The sequence below is a fragment of the Tamandua tetradactyla genome, chromosome 1 (genome assembly GCF_023851605.1).
Source record: "Tamandua tetradactyla isolate mTamTet1 chromosome 1, mTamTet1.pri, whole genome shotgun sequence".
Classification (NCBI taxonomy): domain Eukaryota; kingdom Metazoa; phylum Chordata; class Mammalia; order Pilosa; family Myrmecophagidae; genus Tamandua; species Tamandua tetradactyla.
This window is the reverse complement of record NC_135327.1, coordinates 177,549,953-177,569,762: the sequence shown is the minus strand read 5'-3', so window position 1 is coordinate 177,569,762 and position 19,810 is coordinate 177,549,953. Positions and strand designations below refer to the sequence as shown.

The 19,810-nt window shown below is 37.8% G+C and overlaps 1 protein-coding gene across 10 annotated transcripts in view; it reads right to left on the bottom strand.

Moving 5' to 3' along the window:
* AGBL3 (AGBL carboxypeptidase 3) overlaps positions 1-19,810 on the bottom strand; it is a 235,941-nt gene that overhangs the window by 197,199 nt on the left and 18,932 nt on the right. For all 10 annotated transcript variants that reach the window (XM_077138632.1, XM_077138557.1, XM_077138649.1 and 7 more), the window contains one exon: positions 12,665-12,850. In XM_077138632.1, coding sequence (XP_076994747.1) covers positions 12,665-12,850 — 186 coding nt within the window. The remainder of the gene's footprint in view (positions 1-12,664; positions 12,851-19,810) is intronic.

Sequence of the window (19,810 nt, the reverse complement as noted above, 5' to 3'; positions counted from 1 at the left end):
GAGAGAGGGTAGTCATTGTGAAATATGCCTAGAACATTCTTCATAACAATTGAAAAACACAAACTTACTCAGAAGAGGAACACTTAGGGAAGCCCTAAGTCAACAGGTAAGAAAAGAACAAAGACAGTAAAGAAATTTGAATATTACTGCACTTCAGGCTACAGCAAATATAAAACCACCCAGCTTTTTGCAAGATTAACATAAAACCTCATACTAAAGGCTTATTTACCTCATCAATCAATACACTATCTAGCTTCAAAAAAGGCATTCTAAAAGGCAAAGAAAAAAAAAATGTCTGAAGAGACAAAATAGCATCAGAACCAGAATCAGATATAACATATATTGGAATTATCAGACAGGGAATTTAAAATAATGCTTAATATGTACAGGGCTGTAATGGAAGAAACACAACATCTCTTTGTAAGCAAAGAGATGGAAACTCTAAAATAAAAAATCAAATGGAAATACCATAATAGAAATGAAGAACACTTTAGATGGGCTCATCAGTAGATTGGTCATGGCAAGTAAAGAATCAGTAAGCCTGAAGATAGGTCAACAGAAATTTTTTAAAAAGTGAAAAAAAAAAAAAGACAGAAGAGAATACCCAAGAACTATGAGACAATATTTGCTTAATTGCAATATCAAAAGGAGAGGAGAAAAACAGAGCAGAAGAAATAGTTAAAGTATAATGGTCAAGAATTTTCCAAAGTTAATGATAGGCACCAAACTACAGATCCAGGAAGTTTAGAAAGTACCAAAAATCTATACCAAGGCATAATATATTCAAACTGCAGAAAACCAAAGACAGGAGAAAATCTTCAAAGAAGCCAGGAGTGTGTGAGGAACACCGTAGTACAGAAGAACAAGGATCAGAATTACATTGGACATCTTGTCTGAAACAATGCAAGAAGAGATTTGTATTGGTTTCCAAGGGCTGCCATAATAAAGTATCACAAACAAGGTGGCTTAATGCAACAGATATTTATTGTCTCACTGTTCTGGAGGCTAGTAGTCTGAAATCAACGTGTCAGCAGGGCCATGTTCCCTCTGAAACCTGTCGGAGAATCCTTCCTTGACTCTCTGGCTTCTGGTGTTTGCTGACAATCATTGGTATTCCTTAGCTTCTAGATGCATCACTCTAATTTCTGCCTCCATCTTCATATGGCTTTACCGTTGAGTGTCTGTTTTTCCACATGCCCAAATTTCCCTGTTTTTATAAGGAGACCAGACATATTAGATTAAGTCCAAATGTGGTGGTTTGATACTATTATGTATTCCAGAAAAACATATTCTTACAGTTAATCCATTCCTAGGTGAACCCACTGTAAGTAGGACCTTTGATGAGTCTACTTCAATTAAGATGTGACCCATCTCATTAATGATGGGTCTTAACCCTATTACTACAGTACTTTATAAGCGGAATGGATACAAATAGAAAGAGAAAGCAAGCCACAAGAAGCAAGAGCTGAAAAACAGAACCCAGAACAGAAGGAAGAGACCAGGAGATGCTGTCATGTGCCTTGCCATGGGGCTTAGAAGCCAAGAATCACAGGCAGCCAGTCTTTGGGGAGAAAGTATCATCTTGACAATACCGTGACTTTGACATTTTCATGGCCTCAAAACTTTTGTAACCTAATAAATTCCCATGGTTTAAGCTAACCCATTTCATTGAATTTGCTTGGAGCAGCCCAAAAAACTAAAACACCCACCCTAATCCAGTTTGGCTTCATCTTAATTAATCACGTCTTTAAAGATCATATGTTCAAATAGGGTCACATTCATAAGACCCAGGGTTAAGATATGAAAATTTTTTTTGTGGGACACAATTCAATGCATAACAGGAATGGAATGAAATGTTTACAGTGTTGAAAGAAAAAAACAGTAATCTAGAATTCTATATCCAGCAGAGTTACTCTTAAAATGTAACTAAACAACTTCTCAAACAGTGGAAATTAGGCAGAACAATTAAAAAGCAATGCACACCAAAGAGCAACATAGTCACACTGCTGAGAACCAAAATTAAAGAAACATTCTTGAAACCAGCTAAAGGAAATGGATGTATTTCATATACTGGAACAACAACTTGAATTTCCACTGATTTATCAGCAGCATATTGGAAGTCAGAAGACAGTGAATGCAGTATCGTGAAGTGCACAAAGGAAAAAGCTGTCAACTTAGAAATTTATATTTGGAAGCTAGATTCTACAAGAATGAAAGCAAAATAAAGACAATTTCAGATAAAAGAAAACAGAATTTATTGCCAATGGAACTTTACTGCAACAAAGATAAAAGGAAGTTCTTCTGGCAAAAGGAAAACAGTATCAGACAAAAACATAGATCTTAAGGAAGAAGAATAGCACTGTAAATTGTAAATATTTTTTCTTAATTTTTAAAAGTAATTATGAAAGTAAGTTTAAAACAAGACTTCTAACACTGTATTGCATTGTAATAATTAGTAAATATATGGCTCTAACACATATGGCAACTATAGCATAAGGAATAGGAGGATGGATGCTATATAGTTGCAAGCTTCAAATATTTTACCTGAATGGTACAAAATGACTATAAACAGACCATGAAAAGCTAAGGCTTTAGATCATAAACTCCAGATTAAGAACTAAAAAATATTAATGTAAAAAATATCATTGCTAAAAAGCCAACAGAAAAATTATCAAATAGAACTCTTAAATACTTAAAAATATAATAAGAGGGAACAAAGAAAAAACAAATAGTAAAACAACAGGTCTTAATTAAATCAACCATTAAATATTAATGGACCAGATACTTCAAAGAAATACACTGTCAAAAAGATAAAACATTAAATTATATGTTGAATACAAAGTCATATTTTCTACCTTAAGACACAGGTTGAAAGTAACTGGATGGAAAATACAAATTATGCAAAGAGCAAGCACCAAAGATGAAAGGGACTTCAAAACAAAGAGAACTGCCAAAAATAAAGAGGAACAATTACTAAAGAAAAACAACAGTATGAAGACATAACAATCTTAAAATAAAGAGAGCCTCAAAATAAATGAAACAAAAATTTATTTAATGAAAGAGAGAGCATTCCAAAATTGTGGAGACTTCAGCTTCTAAGGAAGATAAAGTGGATATAATTTTTCCTGTTCTCCCTGTTAAGTCTTTAATCACATACACACACACAATCTGTAAAAGTGCTAAGAATAAATATGAGAATTTCAAAATCCAGAAGCTATAAAAGAAATGATAAAATGATTACATAAAAATTTAAAATTTCTGCATAACAAAGTCAAAAGGCAGATGACAGAAAAAATATGTAACATACATGACACAATAAAGTAATTTCCTTACTGAGCAACACAAAAAGGACACAGGATTTTCTCAGAGAGTTAAAAAAAAAAGTCAATAAATATATGTAAAGATGTTCAATCTCGCTCATAAAAAATATATACTGAAAGTATACACTAAAACAATATCAGATTAAGATCAAAATGGGTAATTAAACAATGTTAGTGAGTATAATGAGGAAAACAGGTACTCTCATACTGTTTTTATGACTATAAATAAAAATTTTTGGAGAACAATTTGACATACCCTTTAACCAGAAATTATAGGAATTTATCCTTAAAATATATGTGCATTTGGACACATACAAAAGGATGTTTGCAGAGCATTGTTTGTTAGAGCCAAAGACTGGAAACATCTAAAAATAATTAATTAGGCACCAGTTTAAAAAATTGTTTATCTATTTAATGAAATGTAATAGACCAGTATCTAAACAAGAAATTGATGTATAGGTGCCGCTACAGAAAAACTTTCAAAATACATGGTTGTTTAAGACAGAATTAATTTATAGCTGGACTGGAAAAGCTTTAATCTCTACTAAATCTAGATATCAGACTTTGATTCTTAGCCAAGGGCAGTAAGATTTATGATGTGCTGCTTACTTAATTAGTCTGACTTGACTATCTGACCACGGGGTTTAGAATTCCTGCCTTGAGGGCTTCTGAAGTTGAGATTTAACACATAGTAGATCTTGGAGCTTTGATCTGAAGACAAGTCAGTCTGTGTGAAGATAAGGACCCTCAGGAGATTGCACTTGGTTATCTCTCAAACCCCAAAACTTGTAGGAAATATTTCTTTTTTTTGCTGGAATGTACCCTCTGCCTTTAAATAAAAGGCATATGTGAGAATGCTCTGTGGTCTTATGAGTCCTTTCAAATATGCGAATTAGTAATTTTTGCATTTGTGAAGTGTAAAAAGACAAGGTCCAGGTCAACATACGTGACTGTGGGTAACAGACTTTCTGAAATGCTATCTAGCAAAATGGAGAACACAATGAGGGACACTTGAGAGCAAAAATTTTTTTTTTTTTTTTTTTTTTAGCATGGGCAGGCACCAGAAACAAACCCGAGTCTCTGGCACAGCAGGTGAGAACTCTGCCACTGAGCCACTGTGGCCCGCCCTTGAGAGCAAATTTTGATTCTTCCTAGGTAAGGATGTAGGAGCTGCTGCAGTTTGCTGGAAAACCAGGAAAGCATGCAAATATTTTAAGGACCTAGATTGTGAATAAAAGAGCAACGTCATGGCAAAATATTAAGCTTTCACCCAGCAAGACTCACAGTGTCAGTAACAGCTGTGTGACTTCATTCATGATTCGGGGGTCTTGGGAAACTTATAATGAGAAATATTGCCTCTGTACCTATGCAGCATTGCTACTCCACCTTCATTCAGGGTGGAGGTTGGGTTCACAGACTCCCAAAGTCTACTTAACATAAAAGCTATCTGAAAGATGGTGCTACACATTCCAACCACTTTTAAAACAGTATTTTGGAAAGGAAATAAATTTGGAATTTCAATAGGAGAGGTCAAAATATACATCTGCCCTAGTTTGAAAGAACCTTAACAGTTAAAGTGGGAAAGGAACCAAGAAGAGCAAAAACTTTCTCCATTCTGAGCCATCTAATGATGACTCAAATGACTGAGGGCAAGATGAAGGCAGATGGTGAAGGCTGGGAAAGGTACATGAGGTCGTGACAGTGGGGTTGTCAAATTAGATGGTGAGGAAAACGGCCAAGGAGAAATAGGCATTTGGAGTTAGAGATGATACTGAGAAGCAGTGGTATGATTTTCTTCCTTCTTCCCCTGGGTTCCAATCTATCCTGATTTTCTCACCACCACTATATGGGAGAAATCAGGCAGATATCACACTTCAAAAGTAGTAAGGATTTTCCTTTTCCTGATCCTTTTTCTTCAATCCCAGCCTCAGACATGTACTGAGGAGGCTATGAAACAACTGAGGTGCAAAAAGACGACATGAGGTTAAATTAAAATTCGTGGCATGGCAGTATATTCTTTGTTTGACTTCTTTATTTTCCTCCCCTAGTACTAGAACAAAAAAGAGAATGGGACTAGAAGGGGAAAGGTAGAGGGTACAGTAAAAGGGCTAAAAAGAGAAAAAAGGAAAGAGAGTTCCCGTGCTACAAAAGATAAAAATATACCCAACTACAACCAGCTTAAGAGTTCTAAATGAGAAACGCCTACGTTATTAAGTATGAATTCTTTAAATTTTAAGCCTATGACTTTGGAATTCTTGGGAAAAATTAATTTTGCCCACTATGAACAAACATTGTGTATGTATGTATATGTAGTGTACATCATAAATCAGATAGTAAGGAGACAATTAACTTAATTTTTAAGAATTCCTAAGTAGCATCTAATTTAAGTAAACAGTGTAATAAGTATATATGATTTTTAAAATTTATTCACCAATAAATATCTAGGCAGGATGATGGTCAAATAGACTAGCTTAAGCTTATCCCTGTTCCATGGAAAAGTTAAAGAAGGGGTAGGAGGGCGACTGAGGTGGCAGAGAGTGTGGCTGACCGGGGAGAACCTTCTGCACCACATGAATAGCCCTGGTTGCAGAGGCCAGGGAAATGAAAGGCAGAAAGTTGGAGCCTGTCGCAGAAGTGTGGAGTCGCAGAAATTAAGCCAGGCCGTGTTCCTTGGGTGCGCTACCCTCACCAGCGCACCCCGTGAACAGCGATACCCCACAACCCACACATCTGAACCCTGTCACCTGGTCCCATTCCCCATATTCCAGGCACCCCCACCCCATCAGCCCCCATGCACATACCTGCCCCAGACCCCCACCCCAAGTGCAACCCAACCTACCTCCCATGCACACTTCTTGAGCACTACCTCCTCCTCCCTGTTCCCTGCAGGCTATTGCCAGTACATAAAGGTTGCGTGCACTAACCTCCCTACCTAGGCCATGCCTGCACCCCCGCCCATAGTGTTGCACAGCCTTACCCCTCCTCCCTGAGCTCAGCACATCTGTTTACAGCACTCCCAGGCCCACACATGGGCACGGGCCCCCAATCACATCATTCAGCTCTGGGACCGCACTTTACAGCACTCCTAGAACCGCACATGCACAGAACCCTCAGCCTCACTTCCCAGCTCTGAGAAAGTGCCAAGTTGTGCAGCCAAGTTGCAGATGCTGCCAATCCACGAAAGCATAATGCTGACCTGTTGCTGTAGCTCTACACATGCGCACAAAGGGCCCCGAGCCTTAGACCAGTGCATACCCTAGTTATGCCCCCAAGACGGGTGCACCTGCACAGCTACATTCTCCCTGGCTGCTGGGCGCCCACATACACAAGCATCAGCATAACACCCCCAACCTGCACCCATACCTGCCCTGAAACAAATCACCATACTAAGTGCTCCACCCTGTGTCCAGCTCCCTGCTGTACAACCATCCTACAGAGACAAGGCCTTAGACTACTAAAAGAAATCAACTCCCAAAGTAAATCAATAATGAAGATATTTACATGCCATAAAGACAGAAGAAGATCACTAAGCATATCACAATGCAGACAGATAAAGCCCAGCCTAATGACCAGATTAAAATACCAGAGGACAAACACGTTGGAACAATTAATCAAAGAAGTTCATACAACTCTACTTAATAAAATAAGTGAGATAGCAAATGACATAAAGGAGATAAAGAAGACAGTAGAAGAGCACAAAGAGGAATTTGAAAGAATAAATAGAAAAATAACAGAAATCAGAGATTAAAGACTCTGTTGACCAAACAAAAAATATACTAGAGGCACACAATCCCAGATTTAAAGAGACAGAAGGAAGAATAAGTGATATAGAGGACAGAATAATTAACTTCGAAGACTCAAAACAGCAAATGGCAAAAAAGATGGAAACAATTCAAGGGAACTCAGGGAAATGATAGACAAAACAAAGCAAAGAAATAGAAGAATCATCAGTGCCCCAGAAGGAGAAGAGAGTAGTAAAGAGCTAAGAAGAGTAATTGAGGATATAATGGGGGAAAACTTCCCAACCTTCATAAAGGACATAAATATACAACTCAAAGAAGCCCAAAGAACTCCATAGAGAATAAATCCAAATACGCCTTCCACAAGGCACATACAAATCAGTCTTTCAAATGTTGAAGAGAAGGAGAAAATCCTAAAAGTAGCAAGAGAAAAACAATCTACTACATACACGGGAAACCAAGTAAGACTGAGTTCAGACTACTCAACCAGCACCCTGGAGGCAAGAAGGCAGTGGTATGATATATTCAAGATTCTGAAAGAGAAAGACCTCCAGCCAAGAATTCTGTACCTAGCCAAACTCTCCTTCAAAACTGAGGGAGAGGATAAAGTTTTCACAAAGAAGTCCTGAAAGAATTTGTCAACAAGATACTGGCCCTACAAGAAATACTAAAAGGAGTTTTGCTGGCTGAAAAAAAAGATAATAGAGGGAGGTCTGGAGGAAGGCACAGATTTGAAGAGTACCACTGAGGGTAATTTAAAGAATACAAAGAGAGAGAGGAAAAATAATATATAGATCTGACAAATAAAAAAAGATAAGATGATGGAATCAAGAAACGCCTTTTCAGTAATAACTTTGAATGTTAATGGACTAAACTTACCAATTAAAAGAGACACATTGGCAGAATGGATTAAGGAACATAATTCAGCTATATGCTGCTTACAACAGACTTAACTTAGACACAAGAATACAAATATTTGAATGTGAAAGGATGGAAAAAGATTTTCCACGCAAGTTGTAACCAAAAGAAAGCAGGAGTAGCTGTACTAATATTGGACAAAATAGACTTTAAATGTAAAGACATAATAAGAGGCAAAGAAGGACAGTATATACTAATTAAAGGGTCAATTCACCAAGAAGATATAACAATCTTATGATTATATTATTATAAAGCCACAGTGGTCAAAACAGCATGGTATTGGCACAAAGATAGAAACACTGACCAATGGAACTGAATTGAGAGAGCAGAAATAGACCACAAAATCTATGGTCAACTGATTTTTGACAAGGTCCCCAAATCCTCTGAACGGGGACAAAATAGTCTTTTCAATAATGGGCATGGAAGAACTGAGTATCAATAGCCAAGAGAATGAAAGAGGACCCCTATCTTACAACCTACACAAAAATTAACTCAAAATGGATCAAACACATAAACATAAGAAGTAGCAACATAAAGCTTCTAGAAGAAAATGTAGGGAAACATCTCTAAGATGTAGTAATAGAATTCAGCTTCCTAAACTTTACACCCGAAGCATAAGCAACAAAGAAAAAATAGGTAAATGGGAACTCCTCAAAATCAAATGCTTCTGCCCCTCAAAAGTCTTTGTCAAAAAGGTGAAGAGGCAGCCAACTCAATGGGAGAAAATATTTGGAAATCACCTATCAGACAAAGGTTTGATTTCCTGTATATACAAAGAAATCATACAACTCAACAAGAAAAGAATAAGCAACCCAATTATAAAATGGGCTAAAGGCATGAATAGGCATTTTTCTGAAGAGCAAATACAGATGGCTCAAAAGCACATGAAGAGATGTTCATTTTCACTGGCTATAATGGAAATGCAGATCAAGACTGCAATGATAATACCTCACACCTATAAGAATGGCTGCTGTTAAACAAACAGGAAACTATAAATGTTGGAGAGGACGTGGAGAAACTGGGACACTTATGCACTGCTGGTGGGAATGAACAATGGTGCAGACACTATGGAAGACTGTTTCGCAGTTCCTAAGGAAACTAAATATCAAGTTGCCCTATGACCCAGCAATAGCACTACTTGGTATATACGCAGAAGAGCTGAAAGCAATGAAGCAATGGCACAAACAGACATTTGCACACCGATATTAACAGCAGCATTATTTACAATCATCAAAAGATGGAAACAAACCAAATGCCCATCAGCAGACGAGTGGATCAACAAAATGTGGTATATATATATATATATATATGATGGAATATTATGAGCAGTTAAGACAAAACAATGTTCTGAAGCACATGACAAGATGGATAAACCTTGAGGACATAATGCTGAGTGAAATTAGCCAGACACAAAAGGATAGATATTGTATGATTCCACTTTTATGAACAGCATAAAGGTATAATCAGAGGCTTATAAAACAGAATATAGGGGACTTAGAGATATATAGAAGCTAGAGATAAGTGAACCATTAGCTAATGAGGTTGAACTTCAATGTAAGGGAATAGATAGGAGTGAAGGTGATTCTCTAGTGGGTCTAGAAGTAATATTACCTTATTGAAGATGAACAAGATTGAAAGGGGTTGTATAGACCTATGTGTCCCATGGATCCACACTAGAAATATGAATGCATTCTCGTAAGAATTACTTCAAAGATACGATTCTTGTATAAAGAGTATTTAAGTCCAGGGTACAGGGGGAAAACTGCTATTGCATGCTATGAGCTATGTTCAAAAGTAAACCATCAGCACTACTGCAGCAACAGCAGAGGTAAATAACGGGGTGAGGGACAAGAGTTAAGAGGAAGTTTAGATTTCCTATTTGGTGAGGGTATGTTTATTGGTTTTCTGTCTCTTGGGAACAATGAAATTATTTAAAATCGAGAATGTTGATGGACTGTGGGCCTTCTACATGATGCCTGATGAATGCAGGTGGTTGAAGGATGCACTGACAGGAGAACAGGACTGTCAAACGATGGTGTATACTTATGAACAAAGGCTATGCTGCTACAAAAAGGAAAAATGTGATTATACAACGATGTGAATGAACATGTGGGATATTTGGTGAGACAAAATAAGCCAGAAACAAACAAAAAAAACAATGATCACCTTTAGAAAATGCTTATAAGAAAACGGGCCTAGATTGTAAGCAAGCACATTAAGTCCCGAATGGTGATTATTATTTCTGGATTTTAAGAGGCTGTTTTATATATGTAACCTGCTATTTAGAGATAAGAACAAAGCCAAACATGTTGGGGTTAAAGTAATTTAGAACACAGGGGTAAGGAACACAGTGTCTATATTTTAGAACCACACATACTCTTTGAGACCAATGAAAGAAAGATTTGATCTGGAACTGAAATTTTCTGTAGTGCATAATCTAATTCAACCTATCTGTATAGCTCATTTGAACAATTGAAACACAGGAAGCACAGAATAAGAAAGAGGTCCTTTAATCCTGTATAGATTATTGTAATGCCTGGAAACATCCTAGACTATATTAAGCAGATGATCAAAAAGTATTGGCAAAGTCACCAGAGGGAGGGGAGACTATTAAACCTTACCATCAGGGACCCCCTGATACTGTCCCAAACTTTAGGGATATCCAAATCAATAAGCCATGCCCTCTATCATGAAGCTTACTCTTGTGAAGCTTATGTAGGCAGGGGAAAAACTTAGATTACCTATAGGAATACCTAAGAGTTATTTCTGGAGGACCTCTGTTGTTGCTCAGATGTGGCCTCAGTCTCTCTAAGCCCAACTCTGCAAGTGAAATCATTGTCCCCCACCATGCAGGACATGACATCCAGGGATGAAAGTCTCCCTGGCGACTTGGGAGATGACTCCCAGGGATGAATCCAGACCTGGCACCATGGGATTAAAAATTACATCCTGAACACAAGGGGGAAAAGAAGTATAATTAAGAAAGTATCAGTGGGAGAGAGAGTTCAAATAGAGTCAAGAGGCTACTCTGGAGGGGGCTCTTACATAAGCTTCAGGTAGACCTTGCTACCTATCATAACCTGCCCACTCCCAACCAGGACCAATCGAGCTAATCCTGAAGAACAACTAGGGCAACATATAAGATTCTACAAAGGTTCCAGGCACTAGAATAACTTTTCAGAAACCTACAACCTCCAGCTGTGTCTCTGTTCCAGATAAGTCCTGAAACCTAGCCCAGCCTGTCTAGAACATCAGACAGTTCCATCTCTCTACCCAATATTAGTGACAGACCCTTCCAATATAAATAATTTAGAATTGCCATAGCCCAAATACCCCTAAAGAGAGGTATGGAAAGATTAATGGTAATGATGGAATTATACATAGAAGATAGTACTTAACAAATGAATATGAATGATGAATCATTAAATTGATATCAATTTAAATTGATAAATTTTAGTCTCCAGTATTTTAGAGCTGCTAGAAGTAAAAATCTAAAATTGTGAAATTGTAACCATGTCAAAGTCTGAAATATGTTCTACAGCTAATTGTGGAGCTGTGCTTTGAAATTTATAGCTTTTTTGTACATAAGTTATTTTTCACCACAAAAGAAGGAAAAAAGTTGATTGTGATGATAAAAAAGTATTTAAGCCCTCTAGCCTACTATATACTGGAGTAGCTAGAAGGAAAAATATGAGAGGATTATATCATAGCCCATGACAAATTTTGGGATCTGTCCTGTAACCACTTGTTGAAGAGTGCTTTGAAAACTATTGCTTTTTTATTTCTTTGCTTCATATATATGTTATACTATAAAAAAAGCTAAAGTATCTATAAGATCTCTATCTGTAAATAGTATTTGTACCATAATCAACAAATGAATGTTGATTAACATTCATTTGTTGATTATGAATGAATAATGGGAACGTTACTACCACGCCTATTTTACAGGTCAGGCTATAAGCTACTGGGAAAGCCAAAACTAAATCTGGAAATGAATACACACAAAAACATAAAAACACAAACCAAAACATACACTTCTCAGTTCCATAAGAAAAAGAATAGAAAGAGGGAAAGAAGAGAAAAAGAGAGACAGAGACAAAGGGGTACGAAGGGACAGAAAACAAAAAAGGAACAGAAATGGCACAAGAGGATAAAAGATATACTGAGGAGTAGAAAGACCCACAAAGGAAGGAAACAGAAAAAGAGACAAGGAGAAAAAAGGACTAGGACTACAGTTTGTAGTCATCTGTCATGGACTCTGAATGTGGTTCCACCTTACATAAGGGTTTGACAGTGAGTGGAACACAGTATGGTTGTTTGGAATTGTTTAGAACTACTAAAGCTCTGGCATGTTTAAGCCTCTCTAAACACACGTGGCTACTGAGTACTTGAAAGGTGGCTGATCTGAACTGAGATTTCCCTAACTATAAATGCATACTAGACTTTGAAGACTTAGTACAAAAAGAAAGAATGTAAGATATTTTTGATATTGAGTTAAATAAAATATATTTTTAATTAATTTTACCTACTTTTTAAATGTATCTACTAGAATATTTTAAATCACATATGTAGCTTATGTTATATTTCTATGGGAATACTCTGTTCTATTACCATGAACCTTATTAAAATCATGGTTGGCAATTTACGTTTGCTACTGTTTGAATCCCCAAAATTGGCAGAACTTACCAATATGTTGGATGTTTTCATCAATGACCTCACAGTGATATGGCCATCGTGTTGGGCTCAGCGGTCCAGAAGAAGAGACACCATAGAGATCTCGTGGTTGACGAAGACGTGGCACCCATCTCCCTAACTGATACTCCAGTAGTATCTGTGTTGTCCGGGGGAAAAATGGATTGCCACTAGAGTCAGCTAAAAAAGATTCAAACACAATCATGAGTCATAAGAAGAAAAACTCCAATTTCCATAATATTATATAATTCCTTTTCTTCCAACAGCATTAAAATACATTATTATTTATGGATATAATTATAATTATTTTACAATTTATCACAATATTTATTTATAAAAGAACTAAGGAAATTTTGTAGCAACTGATGTTTACAAGAACTAGAAGTAGTTCAGCAACGTCATTATGCTATTAATTTATGCTAAATTCTTATACTACTGCAAAAGTGTTTCTTTCAGCTTTCCTAACAAATTCTCTACTTTTGACTGTTCTTAAATTCAACCTCACTTAGAAAAGTGTTTCTCTAATGAGTTAAATACACCCACAGCCTATAATTTCTCACTGTACTGGAGCTATATTCTCAAAGGTTGCCAGAGAACTCTCAATCACAACATTTTCTCAGTTCCCATTCCAGGTTCATTATGTGGTACATCTCCAGGGACATAATGCACACCAAATACAATGAGCCAGCCCAACTAGGAAATACAGTGGCCCTGTCTATTTCATTGTGTTATCTGTGTGACATTCAATGTGATATTTACAATCATCCCTGTCTTAAGCTAATTACCTTTGTCTTTCATGATGCTGTACTTGCTGTTTTCTATCTTTCACAGATTTGGTTCTCCATTTGTCTCACTGACTTCTCTTGCTCTTCCACCTCTGAAACGTTGCTTTTGCCAAGATTTAGTTCTTGATTATTTTTTAATTATTGCAGCTATATCAGCTTTAATAGGAGTCAAACAAACTGGGTTCTATTCCACCACTTTGTTTCAATATGATTTGGGGCAAGGTAGCCTCTTTGAACATAACTCTTACTATATGTAGATAATACCGTGGTTTTTCCTAGCAAATTCTCAGGATGTTATGAGAATGGGTGTTATTAGATGCACCCAATTCAACAGACAGTTATTAAGTATCTACTATGTCCTCGGTACTACAAACAGGCACTGATGATACAGGTAAAAGAGACAAGGTCCCTGCTATCATGAGCTTACATTGTAGTAGGAGGACACATAATACACAGGGAAAATAAGATAACTTCAGACGATGATAAATGCTGTAAAAGAACCAAAACAGAGAAATAGAATTTAAACTGAGAAATGGGGGGGGGGGGGGTGCTACTTTAGATAGAAGCCAGGCAAGACTTCTCTGAAAAGGTAACACTTCAGCTAAGACTGGACCGATGAGAAGATCATAGTAGTAGAGCAAAAACTTGCTCTGGACACATGCTAACAAAGTTTAAAAGCAAGCCTTGAGGGCGGATCATGGTGGCTCAGCAGGCAGTGCTCTCACTTGCCAGGCCAGAGACCCAGATTTGATTCCCAGTGCCTGCCATGCAAAAAAAAAAAAAAGCCTCAAAATAATGAAACCAATCCACAAGCAACTTAACTGCATACCAGGACAATATCCAACAGGCCTTAACAGAGTACAACAAAATCTACCAATCAATACATAAAATCATAAGGTCTGTCATTCATCAAAAGTTAACAGGCAAGCGTTTCAGTTTCACTACAGCAATGTAAGTCTATAGTTTAAGTCTTATACAGCCCTTTCCTCTCACTGATCACAACTAAAACATCAAACACAACACAAACAACAAAAAACTACCTCAGGAGTCTAAAAAGTAAAAGCAGGCGAATTCTAGAGTCAAAACTTAGAGAAGTTGGGTGGTTCAATGGTGGCTCAGTGACAGAATTCTTGCCTGCCATGCCAGAGACCTGGGTTCAATTCCCAGAGCCTGCCCATGCCAAAAAAAAAGAACTTAGAGAAGTGACCCACATAGAGATGAGTTGCTCTCTTTTTTCTCTTGCTGCTCTGTGTAGAAAACAGGCTATAGAGCAAAGCAGTGGCTCAAGTGGCTAAATCTTGGCTAGAAATCCAGTTTTTCTTGACAGAGGAAGCAGGAAATGGGAACCTCAGAGTTTGGAAGATATTCTGAAGGGGATAAGGTTACCCCTTAATTCTGAGTGTAAAGCCACACACATCTCAGCTTAACTCCTGAGCTATGAAAGTGCTAAGACAGACTCAACCATCATAGCAGTCTTGGAGAAATGAATTGAAATTTGAACCACACACAAAAGTCTCTAGCTTAACCCTTGAATAACAAATGTACAAGACAGAGTCCTAAACCAACACAGTACAATTTAGAGAACTAAACAGAGAATTGAACCACCTATACAAGTCTCAAATTAACCACTGAACCAAGCAGGCATGAGATAGAACCATATCAGTACAGCAAAGGCTTAGAGACCTGAATTGAAATTTGAAACACTATCTGTAGAATGGGAGACAGAACTTACAGTCTGAACCTAACTGGATTGACTGCCTACTAGATACAATACAGTGACATCATCCAGAAGGATCCAGAATCTACACAGGATAGGTTTATAATGGAAGAACCAGGAATATGATCAATTCTTGGGGGAAAATTAGTCAACAAATTCCAATATCAAGATGACTCAGATGTTGGAACCATTAGGCAAGAAATTAAAGGAAGCTTTAAATTTCCCAATACTTATAAAAGACATAAATAAGCAAATCAAAGAAGTCCAATGAACCCCAAAAAGAATAAATTCAAATAGGCCTACTCCAAGACATATACTAATCACTTTGTCAAATGTTGATGAGAAACAGAAAGTCCTGAAAGCAGCAAGAGAAAAACAATTCACCAGATACAAGGGAAACCACATAAGACTGAGTTCAGACTACATAACAGGCACCATGGAGGCAAGAAGGCAGTAGTATGATATATTTAAGATCCTGAAAGAGAAAGATTTCCAACAAAGAATTCTTTATCCAGCTAAGCTGTCTTTCAAAAGTCAGGGAGAGATGAACATATTCACAAAGGCTAAAATAATTCATCAACAAAAGACACACCCTATAAGAAACACTAAAGGGAGTTCTCTTGGCTGAAAAAAAAAGGACAGGTGAAGAAGGTCTAGAGGAGGAAACAGAATTGAAGAGTATCAGTAAGGGTAACTTAAAGGATAAAAAGAGAGAGAGGCAAACGGATATATAGATCTGACAAATAAAAACCAAAGGGTAGGGCAGGCAATGGTAGCACAGTGGTAGAGTTCTCGCCTGCCATGCTGGAGACCCGGATTCGATTCCCAGTGTCTGCCCATGGAAAAAAACTACACCAAAAAAAAAAAAAAAAAAACCCAAACAAAAAAAACAAGCCAAAGGATATATGGTAAACTTAAGAAATGCCTTTACAGTAATAACTTTGAATATTAACAGATGAAAATCACCAATTAAGAGCTTCAGATTAGCAAAATGGATTTTAAAATATGATCCATTTATATGCTGCTTACAAGAGTCTCATCTTAGACCCGAGGATACAATAGATTGAAAGTGAAGGAATGGAAAAAAAGATGTTCTATGCAAACTATAACCAAAAGAAAGCAGGAGTAGCTATACTAACAGACAAAATAGTCTTTAAATGTAAAGGAGGTCATAAGAGACAAGCAAGGACACTACATACTGATAAAATGGACAATTCACCAAGAAAAAATAACAATCATAAATGTTTATGCTCCTAACCAAGAAGCTCCAAAGTACATGAGGCAAATATTGGCAAAACTGAAGGGAGCAATAGATGTTTCAACAATAATAGTGGGAAACTTCAATACACCACTCTCCACTATATACAGAGCAATCAGAGACTCAACAAGGAAAGAAGAAAACTTAAACAATGTAACAAATTAATTAGACATAACAAACATTTATAGATCATTACAACCCAAAACACTAGGAGCTACATTATCTAGTGCTCATGGAATGTTTTCCATGATAGATCATGTGCTGGGGCACAAAACAGGCCTTTATAATTTTAAAAAGATTGAAATTATTCAAAGAACTTTCTTGGACACAAAGGAATGAACCTGAAAATCAATAACCACCAAAGAACAAGAACTTTCACAAATACATGGAAATTAAATCACACACTCTTAAACAACCAGTAGGCCAAAGAAGAAATTGCTAGAGAAATTTGTAAATATCTGAGACTAAAGAAAATGAGAATACAACATATCAGAACTTATGGGATACAGCAAAGGCAGTGCTGAGAGGGAAATTTATTGCCCTAAATGCCTATATTTAACAATAAGAATGAGCAAAATGTGAGGACTTAACCGCTCACCTGGAGATAAAGAGCAAACTAATCCCAAACCAAATAGAGGAAGAGAAATAACAACGATGAAAGCAGAAATAAATGAATTGGAGTACAAAAGAACAATATAAAGAATCAATAAAACCAAAAGTTGTTTTTTGAAAAAACCAATAGTTATTAGACTCATGGCTAGGTTAAGAAAAAAAAGAGAGGCTCAGGAACAAGAGGGGGGTCGTTACCATGGACCCTGAAGAAATTTTTAAAAATCATAGGATATTATGAACAGATATACACCAATAGTTGGACAACTTAGATGAAATGGAAAAATTCCTAGAAACACATGAACAACCTACACCAACTCAAGAAGAAACAGTGGATCTCAACAAACCCATTGCAAGTAAACAGATTCAATTAATTATCAAAAATCTTACCACAGGACTTCCGGAGAAGATGGCAGCTTAGTAAGACACGCGGATCTTAGTTTCTCCTCCAGGACAGCTACTAGGGGAGTAGAAACGATACAGAACAGCTCCCAAAGCCACGACAGAGATAAAAAAGACAGCGTACCCCATCCTGGAACGGCTGGCTGGCTGAGAGAACCCCGCTCTGGTGAGATCGCCGAGGGGCGCAGGCTTCACCGGGCGGGGCGGCAAGCGGCCGGAGTCACTCCCTTCCCCCTTCCTGGGCCGGCTGGGAGAAATGGACAGGCGGTCCCCTTAAACCGCGGCGGCTGGCGCCCACACCATGCGCGGCCCCCCGGACCAACTGAGAGAATTGGATCGGAAATCCCCAGGCTGCGGAGAACGGCGACGGGGGGGGGGGGCCCTTCCAAACCCGTGACTCCCCCGGAACGTGCACTCTCCTGGGCGGGCCGCTGCGGCTGGCGCCCTCCCGCCAAGCTTGGCGCCCCGGGCCGACTAGGAAATTCGGACGGGCGCTTTCCCGGGCTGCGGCGGCCAGCGACCCTCCCCGCGTTCGGACCCCGGGCCGGCAGGCACTCTTCCAAGCCGCTTCGGCTAGCGAACCTCCCGGACGGCGAGAGTTTTCCAAAGTTAAAGGACCCACAGCACCTTTTACTGGTGGGACCCGCAGACAAACGTGTGCCACGAGCGCCACCTACTGGGCAGGATAAGAAAAACAGAACCCAGAGATTTCACAGAAAAATCTTACAACCTTGCTGGGTCCTACACCCAGGGAAATCTGAATAAATGCCCAGACGCCAGCAGCAGAAGATAACTGTCCATGCTCAGAAGATTGAGAATATGGCCCAGTCAAATGAACAAACCAATAGTTCAAATGAGATACAAGAGCTGAGACAACTAATGCTGAATATACGAACAGAAATGGAAAACCTCTTCAAAAATGAAATCGATAAATTGAGGGAGGACATGAAGAAGACATGGGCTGAACATAAAGAAGAAATAGAAAAACTGAAAAAACAAATCACAGAACTTATGGAAGTGAAGGATAAAGTAGAAAAGATGGAAAAAACAATGGATACCTACAATGATAGATTTAAAGAGACAGAAGATAGAATTAGTGATTTGGAGGATGGAACATCTGAATTCCAAAAAGAAACAGAAACTATCGGGAAAAGAATGGAAAAATTTGAACAGGGTATCAGGGAACTCAAGGACAATATGAACCGCACAAATATACGTGCTGTGGGTGTCCCAGAAGGAGAAGAGAAGGGAAAAGGAGGAGAAAAACTAATGGAAGAAATTATCACTGAAAATTTCCAAACTCTTATGAAAGACCTAAAATTACAGATCCAAGAAGTGCAGCGCACCCCAAAGAGATTAGACACAAATAGGCGTTCTCTAAGACACTTACTAGTTAGAATGTCAGAGGTCAAAGAGAAAGAGAGGATCTTGAAAGCAGCAAGAGAAAAACAATCCATCACATACAAGGGAAACCCAATAAGACTACGTGTAGATTTCTCAGCAAAAACCATGGAGGCTAGAAGACAGTGGGATGATATATTTAAATTACTAAAAGAGAAAAATTGCCAACCAAGACTCCCATATCCAGCAATATTATCCTTCAAAAACGAGGGAGAAATTAAAACATTCTCAGACAAAAAGTCACTGAGAGAATTTGTGACCAAGAGACCAGCTCTGCAAGAAATACTAAAGGGAGCACTAGAGTCAGATACGAAAAGACAGAAGAGAGAGGTATGGAGAAGAGTGTAGAAAGAAGGAAAATCAGATATCATATATATAATACAAAAGGCAAAATGTTAGAGGAAAATATTATCCAAACAGTAATAACACTAAATGTCAATGGACTGAATTCCCCAAATCAAAAGACATAGACTGGCAGAATGGATTAAAAAACAGGATCCTTCTACATGCTGTCTACAGGAAACACATCTTAGACCCAAAGATAAACATAGGTTGAAAGTGAAAGGTTGGGAAAAGATATTTCATGCAAATAACAACCAGAAAAGAGCAAGAGTGGCTACACTAATATCCAACAAATTAGACTTCAAATGTAGAGCAGTCAAAAGAGACAAAGAAGGACACTATATACTAATAAAAGGAACAATTAAACAAGAAGACATAACAATCATAAATATTTACGCACCGAACCAGAATGCCCCAAAATACGTGAGGAATACACCGCAAACACTGAAAAGGGAAATAGACTCATATACCATAATAGTTGGAGACTTCAATTCACCACTCTCATCAATGGACAGAACATCTAGACAGAGGATCAATAAAGAAATAGAGAATCTGAATATTACTATAAATGAGATAGACTTAACAGACATTTATAGGACATTACATCCCACAACAGCAGGATACAC